This window comes from Capsella rubella, unplaced genomic scaffold (genome assembly GCF_000375325.1).
Source record: "Capsella rubella cultivar Monte Gargano unplaced genomic scaffold, Caprub1_0 scaffold_4, whole genome shotgun sequence".
NCBI classification, from domain to species: domain Eukaryota; kingdom Viridiplantae; phylum Streptophyta; class Magnoliopsida; order Brassicales; family Brassicaceae; genus Capsella; species Capsella rubella.
Genome location: NW_006238920.1, coordinates 3390493 through 3411146, shown reverse-complemented (window position 1 = coordinate 3411146; position 20654 = coordinate 3390493). Strand labels below are relative to the sequence as shown.

General features: G+C 34.8%; 2 protein-coding genes and 1 pseudogene across 2 annotated transcripts; 2 read left to right on the top strand and 1 right to left on the bottom strand.

Annotated features, from left to right (window-relative positions):
• Window positions 1-12152, top strand: part of LOC111830950 — a 17543-nt pseudogene extending 5391 nt beyond the window's left edge.
• Window positions 12153-15115: 2963 nt separating this feature from the next.
• LOC17887764 (probable E3 ubiquitin-protein ligase RNF144A-A) lies at window positions 15116-16173 on the top strand. The gene is made up of 2 exons (XM_006295771.2): window positions 15116-15975; window positions 16058-16173. The coding sequence occupies exons 1-2, from the start codon at window positions 15125-15127 to the stop codon at window positions 16134-16136; spliced, it is 930 nt and encodes a 309-aa protein (XP_006295833.1). The 5' UTR covers window positions 15116-15124; the 3' UTR covers window positions 16137-16173.
• Window positions 16174-16677: 504 nt separating this feature from the next.
• Window positions 16678-19144, bottom strand: LOC17889308 (probable pectinesterase/pectinesterase inhibitor 13). The gene is made up of 3 exons (XM_006295353.2): window positions 17991-19144; window positions 17721-17881; window positions 16678-17539 (listed from the first exon to the last, which is right to left on the bottom strand). Exons 1-3 carry the CDS (start codon window positions 18959-18961, stop codon window positions 16842-16844), a joined length of 1830 nt encoding a protein of 609 aa, XP_006295415.1. The 5' UTR covers window positions 18962-19144; the 3' UTR covers window positions 16678-16841.
• Between the last annotated feature and the right edge of the window lie 1510 nt (window positions 19145-20654).

The window sequence follows — 20654 nt, the reverse complement described above, 5'->3', positions numbered from 1 at the left end:
GCTTGTTCTTTGTCTTGTGTGTGTGATTCCACAAGGCTGAGTTCGTGTACTGTATCAGAGACCAATCACATATCTGTGGTGTACTTCAATCCGCCAGCACTTCCCCTTCATTCGATCCCACACGAGAGAAGCGACCGCCACCGTGTCAGATCTACATCAACGACCATCTTTCCTTCACAAGAGAGAAGCGACCGCCATCTTGTGAAGCCATCATATCTATCCTAATACAAGCTCACCACCGAGTCTTGTATCACCACTTAATGAGTATTTAATTTATGGTAATTTGAAACGTGACGCTTTGAATTCAGATTTAAATAAGTTTATTTAGTCAACAAATCATTTATTTCTTTATTTTTGATAATCAACAAATTAAATTAATTAAGAATAAAATTGAAAATATTTGTTTCCTTTCTTGTTTGCTTTTTCTGGGGAAGGGGGCGTGTGGTTAAATTGATGGATTATTAAGGGTAATTTTGTCTAAAAAACTAATACTTCAAACTAGTCATATAAAAGATCAAAGATAAAATACTATTTCAAACCAGTCTTGCACATTGATGTGTACCAAATTCTTAGGTGATTTTTATTATTACTGCTAGGATCTTCACGTGCCGTCCATTGCTCCAAAAAACAAATTGATTGCTAACTCAAACAATATGCATTCACATCAGATGGTGAATTAAAGTATGTACTTAATTTGATAATACATTATTACCTCACCCTAGTTCTATGGTACCACTACAATATAATGAAGAAAACAAAAGAACATGCAAATCAAACGTACTATTCTTTATGATACAATACAAAATAGATTGAATATTCTATAAAACGTATGCAAGTACCATTTCATGTTGTGTATGGCTTGTTGTTCTAGTGACGTTATTCCAGGTTATACAAAAAACTTTTATTTAAGAGATTCATATGGCACACAATCGTGTTGAAATATTTAATAAAAGAAGAAACGGGGTAAGAGATATATTTATATCTTCTCCCTTAAGGGGATAAGAATGAAATAAAAACTTTAATCTATTAAAACTAGTTAAGATCTCAGCTTGGATATATTTTTTGTTGTTTTAACCCCTACAATTCTTGATTTCAATGTTCACGATCACCATCCTTCTTCTTAGACTCTATTGTTTTACATGTAATGCTTGCAGACTGATGGAAGATCAAAGGCCAGACGTATGTTTTCAGAAAGGGTTTATCATTCGAAATATATTTGCGTATATGTTAATTATAGTTCTACTTATATTGTCGATCAAATTTTTTTTTTACACACAAATCCATCAACCAACATCTCTTAATTTCCTTATTTTTTATTTTGATAGATTACAATTATGAGAATCCAAAAATAAATTTGTATAGCTAGCTTCAATAAATGACTATCAACGTAAACCAGAACTAAGGTAAAACTAATAGAACAAGTACATACTTTTGATTGTAGGTATAACTTGTGGTTTGGACACTTTTTGCAAAAGTAATTGTGTTTTTAGACCATGAACTATTACAAATTAGTGAAATGAACATCTCTCTCTACGTACACATCATTATCACTTTTATCTTTTATTTAATTTGTTTTTTCTCTTTCTTCTTTAGTCCAAATATTGAAAACTGAAATATATCATAAGTTATTCATCCAAAAAATAATTTTAATATGATATTAATGTTTAAAAGATGTTTTTTGTATCTATAGAGATCAATTTTGACATTTGCAGATCAAAAATAGTGTATTTTTTTTAATCTAAATATGTTTGTACTCTATGTCTAGTGTTCATATTTCTGTATGTAGTGTTCGAATTCAGTTTCCCGTTATTTGTACTCCCTTTATAGTATTCATACTCCTCTAATGGTGGTTGTACTCCATTTCTGACGTTCGAAGTCTCCTTATGGTGTTCGTACTCCCCTTATAGAGTTCAAACATAATTACTAGTTTGGGGGTGAAATGTACACTACATACAGAGTTCGTTGATATTTATGAATACCCATTTATGAGTTCAAATCTAATTACTAGTTTGGGGTGAAATGTGCACTAAATACAGAGTTCGTTGATATTTATGAATACCCATTTCATAGTTCAAATCTAATTACTAGTTTGGCGGTGGAATGTACACTAAATACAGAGTTCGTTGATATATAAGAATACCCATCTCGGAGTTCAAATAACTACACTGGTATTTATGTTCATATGTTGTCTTCATACAGAGTTTGTTTAGGGTTTATATTTAAAGTTATGTCTGGGTTGACTAATGTTATTTAGGGTTTAGATTTGAAAATTGAGGGGATGATGCATTTAAAAAAAATGTCTCTTTAGATTATCAAGTGGACTAAATAATGTTTCTAAATCATGTCTCATGTTCGTACTCCATATATTGTGTTCGTACTCCCCGTCTCGTGTTCATATTGTAGCATATGTTCGTACTGTTTCTTCTTTATCTCAAATATTGAAAACAGAAATATATCATAAATTATTCATCAAAAAATGATTCTAATATGATATTAATGTTAAGAAAGTTTTTATCAATCTATAGAGACCAGATTTGACATATTTTGCTGTTCAAAAATATTTTACTTATCTTATCTAAATACGTTTGTAGTCTATGCCTAGTGTTCATACTTTTTTAGTATGTTCGAACTCAGTTTCCGTTATTTGTACTCCCTTTCTAGTATTCATACTCACTCCTCTTATGGTGTTTGTACTCCATTTATGTGTTCGTATTCTCCTTATGGTGTTCGTACTCCCCTTATATTGTTTTTACTTCATTAAATATGCATTTACCCTCATGTTATGATCTCTAGATTAATTTTTGTTTTTCCAATTTTGTTTCTTTAGCTTATTAATTGGATTAAATATTGTTTTTAAATCATGCTTCATGTTTGTATTCCATATATAGTGTTCGTACTCTCCGTTTCGTGTTCATATTTCTAAGTATTCTTCTAATATCCGTACTCCACATATTACGAACACTAAAAATGGAGTACATATAAGAGATATAATGTTGGTTAAAATATATCAAAATTATACTTTTTAGATTCGAAAAAGAGTTTTAAAGATATAAAATTTAATTGTAATAATTTTTTGGATTACAAAATTGTAATAAAATCAAATTCTAAAAATTTTGGGGTGGAAAAAAAAAAGAAAACTAAGATTCTCCTCCCCTCTCTCAACACCACTAACAATCTCCCTCTCTCACACATCCTCTCTCACAACCACTAATGATCACTTTTCCCCAATTGCAAATAGTAAAGGGTCCAACTTTCTTATTTTTTTTCAAAAACTGTCTAAACCTCCAATTAACCCTAGATTGTATTTATAATTAGCTATTGTATTTAATAGTTTTTATGATTTGTATTGAGTGGAAATTTTACCGGAGAAATTATTGCTTCTGCAAACAATGATTGTATAGCCATTGGAGAATTAGCATACATATTACACCATTATTCTGTTTATTGTCGACGTATGCTTGAAGTTTCTGTTTAAGTAACAAGTCGTGAATGATTCGAGATTACTTTACATTTTAGTTTAATCACGAAGTCTCATTAATTGAGACCAATGTTGTCTCTTCCTTAGGCTCAATTATTCAACATGGAGAAGTGACTCTAGCAGCTTTATAAATGAAGCAATATTTTATTCGGCATGCATGTCTAGACATCGCCAGTAAAATATTGGACTTATAAGGCTGCTAAATTAACTCCGCCATATTGAATAATCCAGCCCATGGAAGATACATATTGGTCACAATTGATGAAACTTCCTACAATACTGAAATATATATTTAGCTCTTGTCATTAACGAGTTTGTACTTAACCAAAAACTTCAAGCATACATCAAGAATAAACAACATATTGGTGTTACCTGGAATGCTAGTTTTCCGATGGCTATACAAGAATTGTTTGCAGGAGCAAGGTTTTCTCCCATAAAATTTTCACTCTATACAACTATAAATACAATCAAATACAATAGATAAGCCTAACATATGTACGAAACTAAAACAAAAACCATATTGAGCTAATCCATTTTGTTTCATCAAGTATTAACACTCCGAGTACAATCCAGACTAACAAAAAAAATCACATCAGAAACAAGATACACAAACCAGTTCATATGCGAGTGAACTCACCAGAGAATCGTCTTTTGATTCTGAAGCCAAAGCAAAGCGCACACAACTAGACTTGTTCAATGAAGACGAACCAGCTTTGGGTTGTGAAATGTTCGTCCTCACTTTTTTCCGTCTCGTACGTAATATATCAACAAAAAAACAACGCAAGTCAAACCCAGCTTCAGATCCCTTAATCTAAAACTCGTCAAAATAAGATGGTGTTATTTTATCTGGTTCAACACTTTCTTCTCTCCTTTTATGCTCCTTCTTCAAGCCTATTTTACAACTTACAAAAGAGGTGACTCTTTATTGGATTTTTACCTGTTTATTAAAAAAAAAACCATGACTAACAAATATGGAAAAACTCATAATATATTAATCAAATCCATCAACCCAAATTAAAATCTCTAGTTTCGTGGTTTAAGTTTAACTGATTCATATATTTAATATATTCCAAACAAAATTTGGTAGGTAGCTTCAGTAAAACACTGTCAATGTAAACCAATACTCAAGGTATAATATATAGAACAAGTACATAAGCCTACGCAAAACCATATTGAGCTATCCATTTAATTTTGACAAGTATTAATTCTCCTAGACCAAACTGGACTAACAAAACAACAATCAAATCTGAAACGAGATGCACAAAATGCGAATGAACTTACCAAATAATCATCACCTAATTCTGAATCCATACCAAAGCGCACATAACAAGAGTTGATCAATGAAAACAAACCAGATTCGGGTTGTGAATTGTTCATCTTCCCTTTCTTCACTCTTGTACGTACTATGTCAAAATAAAACCACACAAGAGTTAAAACAAGCTTCAGATACTTCAGTGCTAAACTCTTCAAAAAAAAATTAGACAAAAGTTTTATGCTCGTTTACTTGTCTGATTTTTGCTCGCTTGGGTATTTGTCGTATCTCACAGGCATTGAAATTAAAACATTATCTTTTGTCTTTGGAGAAAGAAATATTTTGTGAATAATCTGATTGAAGAAAAGAGATGGAAGACAGAAATATATATATTTTTTTGTTTTCTAGATGATTTTTAAACCCAAACAAAAAAAATAAAGGGGAAAATGAAAACCCTACATGTTAAGATAAGCTAAATTTTTTCTTACCACTTAATGATTATTTAATTTATGGTAATTTGAAACGTGACGCTTTGACTTCAGATTTAAATAAGTTTATTTAGTCAACAAATAAGAGAATTTTTGAGAAATACCCCTTTTGATGTATCCCTTTTTAAAAATACCCCTCTTTTCTATCCATTTTAAAAAATATCCATTTTCAAATATGAAAAATTATAAACTTTTATATGGTTAATAAGGTACATCGAGATCATCATTACTACTAGGAGACTAAATCCAAATATTTATAAGGTTTTAAAAGGTTCTAAACGGCATTTATAATGTTTTATAAGGTTTTTAAAAGGTTTACACAGTTTTTATAAGGTTTTTAAATGATTTTTAAAAGGTTTTTAAAAGGTATTTATACGGTAGTTATGAAATATATATAAAAGTTTACAAACATATAAAGATAATTTGTGTCTATAAATATAAGTTTACACATATGTTTTTGATAAATTTCAAATTTTATAATGAATTTTTGATCAAATTAGAAAGGGGGTATTTTAAAAAAGTAGTATTGGAAAAGAAGTATTTTTGAAATTCCCACAACAAATAATTTATTTCTTTATTTTTGATAATCAACAAATTAAATTAATTAAGAATAAAATTGAAAATATTTGTTTCCTTTCTTGTTTGCTTTTATCTAGGAAGGGGGCGTGTGGTTAAATTGATGGATTATTAAGGGTAATTTTGTCCAAAAAACTAATACTTCAAACTAGTCAAATAAAAGATCATAGATCAAATACTATTTCAAACCAGTCTTGCACCCTGATGTGTACCAAATTCTTAGGTGATTTTTATTATTGCTGCTAGGATCTTCACGTGTTGTTCATTGCTCCAAAAACTAATTGATTGCTAACTCAAACAATATGCATTCGCATCAGATGGTGAATTAAAGTATGAATTTAATTTGATAATACATTATTACCACACCGTAGATCTATGGTACCACTACAATATAATGAAGACAACAAAATAACATCCAAATCAAATGTACTATTCTTTATGATACAATACAAAATAGATTGAATATTCTATAAAATGTATGCAAGTACTATAAAAAGATCATATTTAATTTCCTGTAGTAGTTATTATCTTCCCTGTAGTAGTTGTTATCTTCTTTCTGACATAAAAAACATCATATTTTATTAAACTTGTTCGAAAAGGTTGGCCTCAAAAGGCAGCCACTCCGGACACCAAAAGCTTACATGGGAAAAGGTATCACCACGTACTCGAGCGCCCTTTGCAAGGGCATCAGCACACACATTATGACTACGAGAAATTAAATTATAAACAAATCACTAAAAGATGACTGGAGAATCTTAAAAAGGTCTAATTCAGATGTAAAAATTATCCACTCTCCCTCTTCTTCCAACATTTTTGGTAGATCTGCACAATCTGTCTCAAACCGGATTCTAATTTAGCATGGAAGATGGATAGAGATCTTATAGTACATTTTAGTCCAAGTAGATGAAACGTACCTACACTACAAGAAAACATAGCATATTCCGTCGACCGATATAGTCGAAAAAGAGAAATTCCGACAAATTTCCGACGAAAGCAGAATCCTCGGAAATCCTTGGTCGGAAACGTAAATTCGTCGGAAATTGGTCGGTAATTTCCAACGAAACGATTAGCGGGAATTTTCTCGAAAAAGACTCGTCGGATATTAGTTGGAAGATGTTGTCGGATCGAACGATCTCGTCGGGAAGTTGTCGGAAAAGATCGTCGGAATAGCATCGGGAAATGTCGCCGGTTTTTGATAGGAAAAGTGGTCGGAAAATATCGTCGGAAAATAGTCGTAGGATTAGTCGGAAATTAGTCGGAATTTAACGTCGTAGGAAACTAGTCGGAAATTTTCCCGGTTCTGTTTTCCGACTAATTTCCGACTGCCACTTTAAATTTGTCGGAAATGTCAACAATTTTTTTTTAATTATATAATTTATTAATTAATTAGATAATATATAACAAAAATATTATAAAAGATTATATTCATTAAACAAAAAGAAACCCCAACCCCGTATAAAGATCATCACTATGCCATGAGGCATCAATTTGACACTGTGCTGCTATAGTCATAGGTTCTGGTTAAGATGAGCCCACTATGACTTCTAGGTCTGTATCCACGACTTCCTCTACGATTTGGGTCATTCTCCAGCTAGTTGATTTTGCCATGGCAAGTTGGTAAGTGTCTATCGGAGATATATCCTTACCGTTAAAAAGCTTATTGTTTTGTTTTGTAAATGATGTTTAAACCCAAACCAAAAAAAATAAAGGGAAAAAAGAAAACCGTACTTGTTAAGAGAAGCTAAGTTTTTTCTTACCACTTAATGAGTATTTAATTTATGGTAATTTGAAACGTGGCGTTTTGACTTTAGATTTAACTACGTTTATTTAGTCAACTAATAATTTATTTATTTTTTTTTGTTAATCAACAAATTAAATTAATTAAGAATAAAATTAAAAATATTTGTTTTCTTTGTTGTTTGCTTTTATCTGGGAAGGGGCATGTGGTTAAACTAATGGATTATTAAGGGTAATTTTGTCCACAAACCTAATACTTCAAACTAGTCAAATAAAACATCAAAGATCAAATACTATTTCAAACTAGTTTTGCTCCTTGATGTGTACCAAGTTCTTAGGTGATTTGATTATTGCTGCTAGGATCTTCATGTGCCGTCCATTGCTCCAAAAAACTAATTGATTGCTAACTCAAACAATATGCATTCGCATCAGATGGTGAATTAAAATATTTATTTAATTTGATAATACATTATTACCTAACCCTAGTTCTATGGTACCACTACAATATAATGAAGACAAGAAAAGAACATCCAAATCAAATACATTATTCTTTATGATACAATAAAAAATAGATTGAATATTCTATAAAACGTATGCAAGTACCATTTCATGTTGTGTATGACTTATGCACCATCGGCGTTTATGAGGCTGATGAATAACGTGTTCTTGGAGTTTCTGGATGAATTTGTTATTATCTTCATCGATGATATCCGGGTGTACTCTACGAGTCCTAAAGAGCATGAGACGCACTTGAGGGCGGTTTTGGAGAAGCTGCGGGAGTAGAAGCTAGACGCTAAACTAAGCAAGTGCAGTTTCTGGCAAAGAGAGATGGGCTTGCTAGATCACATTTTGTCTGTAGAGGGAGATCTGTGGATCCGGAGAAGATCGAGGCAATCAGAGAGTGGCCTAGACCGTAGAATGCCACGGAGATTCTGAGTTTTCTGGGATTGGCGGGGTATTACACACGGTTTATCAAGGGTTTTGCAAGCACGGCTCAACCAAAGACCAAGCTTACGGGGAAGGATGTTTCTTTTGTGTGGACTCTTGAGTGTGAGCAGGGTTTTGCTAAACTTAAGGAGGTTTGGACGAGTATGTCGGTGTTGGCTTTACCAGAGTATGGGGAGCCTTATGTGGTGTACACGAATGCTTCAGGAGTTGCTTTAGGTTGTGTGTTGAGGCAGCAGGGTAAGGTGATTGCATATGCTTCGCGGTAGTTGTGGAAGCATAAGGGCGACTATCCTATCCACGATTTAGAGATGGCGGTGGTAGTCTTTGCTCAGAAGATTTGGAGAGATCCTATCTGTTTGGGGAGAAGATCAAGGTGTTTACAGATCAAAAGAGCCTGAAGTATATATTCACTTTGCCAAAGTTGATTTTGAGGCAGACGCGGTGGATGGAGCTCGTAGCGGATTATGATATGGAGATAGCTTACCATCGCAGTAAGGCTAATCTGATTGCCGATGGTTTGAGTAGGAAGCAGGCAGCTTTAGGTCAGGAGCATGATTTGGAGACTTTGGTGGGTGAGATTAGCACTTTGCGGTTGTGTGCTACTTCTCAGGAGCCATTGGGGTTAGAGGCAGCTAACCGAGTAAATCTTCTGACCAAAGTTTGGGAGGCTTAGATGTTATAGGGGAACCACATGAGGTATATATGATCTAGAGATATGCACGAGGGCGTTTAGACTTATTTGCTCCGATGACATGTGATAGCCTCGGATGACTATTCGAGAGCATGCTTTAGGGTCACGACCTGAGAGCGAGAGTGACTCCCTGGATACCGTAGCTTGAAGCTGAGGGCCTGATGCTGAGCCGGTATGACGTGAAGGTTGCGACTTGAGAGCGGGGGGAGTATTGAGACTTCCTAGATACCGAAGTTTGAAGGCAGAGGCCTGATGACGAGCCTGTGCGATTAATAGGTTGAGACCTATGAACGGGGGAAGTGGTTGAGTATAAAAAAATAGGATATGAAACGTGAGTATATTGATTAGGAGAGTTTGATCCTTTGTTGTTCTCCCTGTTTCGTGTCTTTTCATCCCACCTGTAAAGGTGAGTGCATGACCCAGACTAATCTAAGCAGTTTTGATTCAGGTTTTCGTGATTTCTATGATTGTTGATTGATTTTCTTGCTTGTATGCTTGTTTTATCTGTTGTGATTTCTATGCCTTTAGAGAGTCTCAATCGGCCATGGAGTGCAAGGAGAAGGAGATCCGTTGATGAGAAGCGACTGGAGTGATGTTAGGGTTTGGGTGTCGCTCATGAGGAGAGTAAAGTGATCTAGGGACTTGTTGGATATTTTTATGAATTATGTTATGACTTTTATTAGAATGCTAGTTTTGGAATTTAGAAGCATGTTTAGGATTGCTGGTTTTGGATTGGAATGATTGTTGGATTGATGATTTTAATACTATTGAATTATTTGGATTGTTTGTTGAGTCTTCCGCTGGTTTTTTTTTTTTGATTTGGAATGGTTTAATCTGATTTGTTTGGTCTGATCAGTTTAAATTGAATTAATCCGGTTTAATTGGTTTAAATTGATTTAGTCCGGTCTAGCTGGTTTAGTTGGTTTAATCCGGTTAGCTATGTATGTTAAAAAAATAATGGGTTTGGTCTTTTCACTAAACAAAGAGTCACTCGGGAACAACCCTTGATTAAACGGTACCGGCAAGACAGTCCAAACTTGGTTCGTAGGGAGACATTCAAATAAACGATAATTACCACAATGACGATCAGCTAGTTTGCTACAAACCGCAATACAACCCGCAATGGCCTGCCATATGAAATGCGTAACCTTTTTCGGGCACGTGTTTTTCCAGACTTGGTGCTTTAGGGTTGTCACGCAAGGCTAATTAACTTCTGCTTCCTCGCGTTCACCTTGAGTGGCCAAGAGATAGCCAAATTTCACCGTGTATTTTGCCGGATTTTGAATAGCTTCATACATAACAATCTAACTGAAAACTCCGACTAGGTTTTAGACCTAGGATTAGACTAACATCCCTAGGGTCTATCATCTCTCTTATCTTATCTTCTCTCCACGTTTTTGTCTCAAAGTCGATTAGATTATTTAAGTATAAATTTTGATCTCTTTCTCCACCGATATCCTTTGCCGACCTGCCGGAATGGGATCCAGTTATCGCTCCTTGCCTAGTATTAAAACCCGATCTTAGGTTCTTCTGAATACGTTTTTGTAGGAGTAGTTTCACAGTCATCAAACTTCTCGATACATAAGAAGGGGAGTTTGCCGGTTAAGTATCCAACGGATTAGAATACCGATAATACCGAACTTTAGGACCCGACTTAAAAGGGATTCAAGGTATCGAAGGAGACGCCAAACTTATTTTGCTAAAAGCGCCAAATTGAACTCTTTTAACTCACGGAATCCCAATCCTCCCAAAGATTGGGGAATGCTAATTTTATCCCAAGCCATCCAATCGAGGCCTCGGGTGTTACTCTTGGTACTCCACCAGAATTTGAAAACCATATAAAACTTTATAAACCATCTAGAACTACCTTATAAACCATATAAAACTTTATAATTTTTCATATGTAAACAGTTCGATCCAAATATTTATAAGTTCTTAAAAGGTTTACAAGGTTTATAAGATGTGCATATTTACATGTGTATAATTTATATATATATATATATATATATATATATTTTCACACATATAAAGTTAATTTATGTGTAGTTTTACAAGGTTGCACACATATTTGGATAAATTTCAAAATTTTAGTGGCATTTTTGATAAATTGAGTGTTTGAGAGAGGGAGTAATTTTGAAAAGTGATATTGAAAAAGATCTATTTTTGAAATTATGTATAATCAGTTGTTAATAATTATGCGTTCAAAATAGAAAAATACATAGGGTTGATTGGTTGTTGCTTTGAATTCTTTCGACAACATATTTTGGTCTACAACCTATATCTAAATTCTAAAGCAATTATACTTTATAATCTTTCTATTGTTTTTTTAATTCACAGCAAAATATTTTCTTAATATTTTTCTTGTTGTTGTACAATGTATTTTTTCTTTAAACACATAATTTAAGCTTTCTAAAATTTTAATTTTTACAACCAAAATATTACAACCACAACAAAATCATCTATAGCTTAAAATTTAGAGTTGAAATTCTAAAGGTTCAACCATAACAAATCTGCCCTATAATCTAATAAATTTATAAAGGATATCTAATCTAATAAATCAGCACTAAACTACGTTATGCAAAAACTTATTTCACAAGTATAAGAGATGATGAATATAATATTTATAGGGGAGATTCATCGATTGGTGTTGATGCTCAACATTTTTTCACTAAACTCTTCTTAACTTCTGGTCATCGCGTTTCGCCGATAGATTTTGGTGATTTTCAAGTTACAGTAACTCCTGCTATTAATGAAGATTTGACCAAAGAGTTTAGTCCTGCTGAGATTTATGCTGCTGTTTGTACAATTGGTGATGATAAGGCCCCAAGGTTCTACAAAAGCTGTTGGGACGTAGTTGGTGATGATATTGTGAAAGATGCTAGAGAGTTCTTTGAAACTTCCTTCATGAAACCAAATATTAACCACACAAACATTTGTTTGATCCCAAAAATTGATAATCCAACAACTCTCCCTGATGGATGACAAAAAAAAACAAAAAAAAAAACAACTCTCTCTCTGATTACAGACCCATTGCTTTATGCAATGTTTTGTATAAGATAATTTCTAAATGTCTAGTTTCTTGACTAAAAAGTCATTTAGGGTTGATAGTTTCGGATTCACAAGCTGCTTTTATTCTGGAGCGGTTGATTACAGACAACATTCTTATTGCCCATGAGGTTATGCATTCTCTGAAGGTTAGGAAAAGAGTTTCTCAAAGCTACATGGCGATAAAAACAGATGTTAGTAAAGCTTATGACAAAGTTGAGTGGGTTTGGAAACAACTATGAAACTCTTTGGCTTTTCAGACATTTGGGTAAACTGGATAATGGCTTTGGTTAAATCAGTTAGATATTCTGTTCTAACCAATGGTTCTCCTCAAGGCTATATAGTCCCGGAACGTGGCATCCGTCAGGGGGATCCTCTTTCCCCTTATTTATCCATTTTGTGTGTGGATATTTTAAGTCACCTCATTACTTCTAGAGCGTCAACTAGAGATCTTCGAGGCATTCGTATAGGAAACGGAGTTCCAGCCATTACTCATCTTCAGTTTGTGGACGATTCTTTGTTTTTTTGTCAAGCAAATAGCCAAAACTGTAGAGTTTTAAAAGAAGCTTTTGAAGTTTATGAGTGTTATTCGGGCCAGATGATAAATACAAGTAAATCTTTGATCACTTTTGGTTCTCGTGTTCTTGGGAATCTTCGCAATCAACTAAAAAACTTCTTCAAATCCCTAATCATGGAGGTGGTGGTAAGTATCTGGGTCTTCATGAAGAGTTTGGGAGGAAAAAATCAGAAATATTTAATTACATTTTAGACAAGGTAAAACAGAGAACAAGTAATTGGTATTCTAGAACCTTATCACCTGCTGGCAAAGAGATCATCTTAAAATCAGTGGCCATGGCGATGCCAGTGTATACTATGTCTTCTTTTAAACTTCCTCATGGAATTGTCTACCAGATTGATGCTCTTCTTAGGAAATTTTGGTGGGAAAAAGGAAAATAATAACAGAGGAATTCCATGGATATCTTGGCAAAGTTACAAAAACCAAAAAAAGAAGGAAGCCTTGGGTTTAAAGATCTTACCAAATTTAATGATTCCTTACTTGCAAAAAAGCATGGAGACTTCTAAGATTCCCAGATTCTTTATTTGCTAAAGTTATGAAAACTCGCTACTATAGAGATGATCACATTCTCAACGCAACATCAAAACCTTACCAATTGTTTGGATAGCACTCAATTCTATGTGGTTTGAAAATCATTAAATTAGGTTATCGTGATAACTTAGGAACATGTGACACAATTCGCCTTAATCATGATAATCTGATTCCATCCCATCCTCCAACCCCAGTTCGTAGTATCAGACCAGACCTCTCCTTGCATATTTCAGATCTGATCTCGACCAAGGGAACTTATAAATGTTGGAACAATCAACTTATCACTGATTTGGTGAATCCAGATGATCAATCTCGGCTTATTTATAAATCTCGAATATTTATATCCCTCAAGCTATTTCTTCATATAAGATTATATGGCCATATTCTTCATCAGGAGAATACAATGTCAGATCAGGGTATTGGGTTATCATTCATCATCTAGATAATGCGAAAAATCAAGCTATCATTTCTGATGGTTCAATTCTATTAAAGAATAACATATGGAAACTTCTGATAATGCCAAAACTGAAACATTTTATGTGGCGTCTTCTCTCTCGCGCTCTGGCTACAAATGTTAGACTAACACTAGAGGATTGCAGTTAGATCCTACCTGCCTCCGTTGTGGTATTGAAGTTGAAGATATCCATCATGTCTTCTTTGGTTGCTCTTATGCTAATCTAAATTGGCAGGATTCGAATATCCCTCTACCATCTCTTTACAATTCTCATAAAACTACAGGGGAGCATATCTCTGATATCTTGCTTTTTCAACAAGAGATTGGCATTACGAAGGAAACTAAACTTCTTCCGATTTGGTTATTGTGGTATCTTTGGAAATCGAGGAATGACTTAACCTTTAACCAAATTCAATCTTCCCGTAATAATTTAATTCTTAGAGCTAAAGCTGATGCATCTGAATGGATTGAAGCTACTACATCGAAGCAATCCATGAACATATCTTCAATAGCGAAAAGTTCATCTTCTCTTAATTGGAGTCGACCAAAATTTCCATTTGTTAAGTGTAATGTCGATGCGGCTTTTGATCCTTACACTTCCAGATTTTCGTGTGGCTGGATAATCCGAGATAATGAGGGTAATTCTAAATATTGGGGATCTTCTATACTTCCAAATTCGTCTACTCCTTTAGAAGCTGAGGCAAAGGGCCTTCTTGCGGCAATGCATCAAGTTTAGCTAAAGGGTTACCGTAAAGTTTACTTTGAAAGCGATTGTTATGATCTCATTAATATGCTTAACGGGACACTTCACAATGCCTCAATCACAGGGATAGTTTCAGACATTATACATTGGACAAATTTTTTTACTGAAATTTTCTTTGTATTTGCAAAAAGAACTTGTAATGAAGATGCCCATCAATTAGCTAAATTTGGTTGTTTAGATAGAAATTTCTTTTGTAATGGTGTTTGTCCACCAAGCTTTATTTTTCTTTCGTTGAAAAAAAAAAAAAGAAGGAGATCTATTTAATATATTTATGCAGAAAATTTCATAGTAAAAAAAATTAAAAAAAAATTGAAATGGAAAAATGGAAAGAAATTAGGGGAACTGGGGAAGACTGACTAGAGAGTGGTAGATTTAGCAAAAAAAAAAATCTAAAGAAAATATAGTATATGACTCTTTCAATAGGCATTAAATTGTAAAATTATTAATTATAGTTTGATTTATGGACAACGCTTCTGTAGATAAAACCTTGTGTTTAGGTTTTAACATCACCCAAAATGAGACGCTTCAGAAACCAACCCAACAACGCAAGCAAGAGAAACACAAAACCCTAATCTTTTCCTTCAATGACAACACAGTCCATCAATGGCGACGGAGACACCAACTCCATCTTCTCCACACCTCTCTCTTCTCGTGGTTCAACCAAACTTGACGCCATTTCCGTCGAGGATTACGACCGTGATCGCCACCTTTATCCCCGGCTTCGTTCTTCTTCTCACCGAACCCTAATCAAATCAGAGTTCTCAAAATTCATAGATCTTGACCAATACAGCGACGACGATGACGATATCAAGATCCTCTGTTTCACTCCAGTTGCTATGGAAAAGGGTCAGTCCTCATCGTCTTCCTTGTCCACTAGACGTACCTTTGACTGTGAGATATGTGTTGAACGCAAACCAAAGAGTGAGTCTTTTCGAATCAATGGATGCTCTCACTCTTACTGTAATGATTGTGTCTCAAAGTATATAGCTGCAAAGTTACAAGATAACATCCTCTCAATCAAATGTCCTGTTTCTGGTTGCTCCGGGGTGCTTGAGCCGGATCAATGTCGTTTAATCCTACCGAGAGAGGTCTTTGATAGGTGGGGAGACGCTCTTTGCGAAGCGGTGATAATGGCCGGTTCAACTAGGTTCTACTGTCCGTATAAGGACTGTTCTGCTTTGGTCTTCTTGGATGAGAGTGGAGAGAAGATAAATGAATCAGAATGCCCTCACTGCCATAGAATGGTGTGTGTTAAGTGTGGAACTAAGTGGCATCCGGATATAACATGTGAGGAGTTTCAGAAGTTAGCCGAGAACGAAAGAGGAAGAGATGATATTTTGTTGAAGAAGATGGCTGAAGGTAAGAAGTGGAGAAGATGTCCTTCTTGCAAATTCTACATTGAAAAATCTGAGGGTTGCTTATATATGATGTGCAGGTATCTTTCTTTCTTTGTTCTTGTTTGCACAACACAAAATCTTGAAACAAAACACTTATGTCTTTCAACACTTTTTTTGTAGATGTGGTTTGGCTTTTTGCTACAATTGTGGAACTCCATCCAAAGACCACTCTCATTATTGTTATAATTGTAGGCATTGATCTCTTATGAAGTGAATGATCAACGTGTCTAGCTAGGTTCTTTCATTCGGAGTTACATTTGATGTATTTAGGTTCGTAACTAGTTAGTTATATCCAGTGTTCTAAAAAATGGTTTAGGCGTCTAGTTACCGGCTAGCGTTTTCTTGAACATTGGTTATATCCTAGTGTATTTAAAAGCATACTCTATTGTGTAATCGAATGAGAAGAGAAAATTGTAGTAACTTGTTATGAAGTATTTGAGAACCAAAGTGTTTGTTTAGGTTCTTTCATCGTATTTGAGATCAATTGAGTGATGTGAATTACATTGGCCTACAATTTTTAGTTATTTATATTAATCAGTGGGAATATGTTTCTTGCCCACTTTGCAATTCTTAACTAGTTAGTCATGTCCTAGTGTATGTAATCGAATGAGAGGAGAAAATTGTAGTAACTTGTTCTAAAGTCTTTGAGAACAAAACTGTCCTTGTCTTTGTTCTTATAACATTCCCTTGTCCTAAATTGGGACTTCTCATTGAGCAAGAAGGGAACCATTTGTCTCCTAAGTATTACTTTTATAATATGCTTCCTTTCAAAAATATTTTCAGCACAAATTAATATAATTTTGATACAACACATCTCTTAGCACACTATGTTCTAGTATCAGATTTTTCATGGATGAAGTTTTAATTCCTCTCAGCACTGCTTATAAAATAAAACAAGTTGTCATCAAGCATCATAAAGACCCAACTTAACAGGAGAACCTGAGGCATTGATCCAATCTCCTTGTAAGAATGGCCCAACAGTGTAGTTCAACGCTTCCTCCTTGTTTATGACCTTATATCCAGGCCACTTAACCCTTGAAGCTGTGTCTCCACTTGGTCCTTTGTTCTTGTACTCCGCGTAGTACAATGTGTCTATCGCAAAATCAGTCTCTTGCCATCTCAACCATCCGACCGGGTCAATCACATCCTCGATTGTAGATTCCATTACAATCGTTCGAGAGTAGTTCTTCCACGGTCGACCGAGATAACTCTTGTACTCTGCCATCACTGGCTTAAGGTCTTCATTTGCAGCAATTTTGCAATTGTGGACCACAAAACCAGTTGTCTGAAACTTGTCAACACGTCCTTGAGCGGTCACCGTGTTCTTTTGTCCTGGTAAGCCTTTTCTAATGAAGATGTTACAGTTCTGGAAGATGGCGGCCGCATCCCCGAATATGAAGTCAATTGTTCCAACTATCACACAACTTCTATAGTACTGACGGTGTGTGTAAGCGTACAATGTGTCTTGGTAGCCTTCAAAACGGCAGTTAAGGAAGATAGATCTATCAGATTGGACACGTATCGCGACTGCTTGATGTCCCTCTGGTCCAGCCGTGTTCCGGAAACCCATTGACTGTGCCATGAACCCTTCTCCTTGTGCAACTATTAAAAGGAAAGCAAACATTTAGAAAATAAGCTTTAGTTTTGTTTAACGTTATGTTTGGTAACATTTTTGTTAGTAGTCAAGATTTATACTAGTGTAATATATAAATCTATTGGTGTCTTTCTCGTTTGCATACTTGATTTGGTCTCTAACTTATTGTAAGAGAATTAAGGGTCTTACCGAACGTTGCCGTGAGGAAAGTACGGATTTTCTTTGCGTGGCTTTTGTTTCCGGTCACAATAGTCTTCTGTGATCCATCTCCGACCATAGTAAGGTTCGCCTTCTTCTTATCAACAATCACAGTTTCGTCGTAAACGCCTTGCTTGACATAGATAATGTACCTACGATTTGAATTTGAACAAAAAAGTTAACTTAGTTTCTAAACCTAAACCTAAATCAAAGATAAATTAACGTAATGATCACGTTACGGTAATGGTTTGATATATGTACCTTCCTTCATATTTCTCAGGCATTGCATTTAGAGCATCATTAATGGTTGTGAAATTTCCACTGCCATCTTTAGCTACAGTTGCGTTAGGCTTCAAAGCCTTCACATCAACAGCCCTTAACATTCTTCTATCATCGTTGCTTACCCAAGAGGGGATTTCATCAAGAAGAAGTCGTGATGCGGCCTTGATAACCGGAGAAAGATGTTCGTCAAAGGACTTGATCATCGCGAGGGAATTGCTGGTCAGAACTTGAGAAGAATTGACGCTCTTCTTTACTTCAGATTTTAGTGTTCCTTCTTCAAACCCGTCAAGGCATGTCTCTTGATAAGACATGACTGCGCTTAACCAACTGTCCAAGTCAGGAACTACGTTTGCGAAGCTGCTAACTTCTGTGCTGTTGATTTTCTTCAGCGATGCAACGGTTTCCTCCTTTGCTTCTTCCACAAGCAACTTACATTGTGCAATCGCATCTATATCATCTTGATTCTCAGTCTTGAGGCTCAAGAACTGCTCTAGAACTCTGTCAAGATCTCCATTGATAGCTTCAATAGCAGAGGTCAAGAAGGTCGTTGGATTAGCCAAAGCAAAACCCTTCTCTGTGCTGTTTTTGAGCGTTTTCTCGCATTCTTGCGTGTAAAGCGATGAACTGCAAAGAGTTTCAATGATCTTATCATCCTGAACAGGTTTCAATAATTGCTCTGGGGAAACAGGAGGTTTTTGGCTTGGGCTTGGTGGGCTTTGGCTCTTCTTTTCACCATCCTTAACGTTGTTGCCACTACCGCTTTTGTTATGGTTCTTGGCTTCTTGTTGTTCATTTCTTTTCTCATAAGCAACATAAGCAAAAGCTCCTCCAACAATTGCAGCAACAACCACAAGCAAAGAGACCGATCCAACGATGATTCTCTTCCTGAATTTACGTTTCCTATTGGCGTTTACGCGTTCTTGGATCTTGTCGAAATCCTGAAACGCCATACCGGAATGACTACTATTTTTCTGATATTTTTTTTTTTTGTTTTCTTGGGGAGAGAAAGAAATGAATCTCCTCCTCTGCCTTAGAAGACGGCCAAGGCAGGGGAGGTTAAAAGGAAAACTCAAATCCTTCTTTACGTTTTTATTTTTGGCTCTTTCTTGTCTTCTCTCCCCTGTCTTCTTTGTTCTTTGGTTTCGGTTTTATTTGTTACTCTGTCGTATTTGCAATGTCTACAAATGAACAAATCTGCTCTGGACAGGAGAGTTTTGTGGGCTGATGTCAATTTTTTTTTGCTTTCCTTTTTATAAAAAATTGACAGATCTTTCACTCTTTCTAAATTTGGCAATTCATTTTTTTCCTATTCATATGTATTGCTAGACTAGAGTTGTTGGTCATCAAAATTCATAACGAAGTCAAATGATTTAGTAGCTTAAATGGACGGTTCTTTATGAACCTTTTTAGAGGAGTTAACATACAATATAGACTCACAAAGAGGTGACAAGTGACAACAATGGTGTTAGGTAGAGATGTATGCAAACAAAGTTATAAAGATACAAATTTTAGAGGGAGCAGAGATGCCAATGTATAATCACGTGATCACTATAGCACATACGCACTCATGACTAAACGCAAACATCATTTTGTTTTATTGGAATATTATTTCATATCCCATTTGAAAATGGTTGTCATGGACTCACGGGAATGAGGATGACCTAATTCCACTAATATTTTTTTCGATATCTCCGACAAACTTTGAGTTAATTACTGAAATGGAAATGGTTTCTTTGTGCCGAAATTATTTAAATAATTTATATTTTTGTCGATCTATTGTTGTCATGTTTTATATAGATTAGAAAACTCGGTGAATGGATTACTTGATGGCTAAATGCCCATTGGAATCGGCGATTAGTCCCGATAAAACATGGATTACCTGTGGTTGTCACATAAAGAGAAACAATTAATCACTTATAACTATGCATGTCAATTAAGGATAAAGCCCGCGTGCTAGTTTGTCCCAACCCTGAAAAACATCGGGCTCGAAATTAAATATATATATCCACAAAAACCAGATTTTTTGGGCTAAGCCCATTCAGGCTAAAGGGTTTTTTGGGTTTAACCCGGTCGGGTTCGTACCGGTCCGAAAAGCCTTTAAACAAATATATTTTGATTTTTTAAAATATTTTAGTTTAATTAGAAGATTTGATTAATAAATTAGTTTTCATATTTACTTACTAGCCTTACTTATTACTTTTAAAAAATTTATCTATAATAGTTTCTATTATTTATATATATTAGAGCTGAACAAAGCTAAAACTATATATATATAGAGTATCTTGATTTTGAAATCATCAAAATATATATTAAATTTTGACTCTATCATTTACTTTAAAGTATTTTAGTTCCATGTTTTATTGGGTTAAAGTGTAAATAATTTATTTGGTTTTTCATTTTTTACTCTTAAATTAAGTTCGTTTTATTGAATATTGATAAGTTATTTAAATTTGATGCATTATTTTTATAATAGACCTTTAAATATTGTTTTTGAAAAACTATTATTAACATAGAAATTGATTTTTTTATAGGTAAGTAAAGCCCAAAAAGCCCGAAAAGCCCGAAAAGCCATGTACCCTAACAGGGCCGGGCCGGGTTTTGAAATATAGACTCAGAAATTTTTCGGGCCGGGCCGGGTCGGAC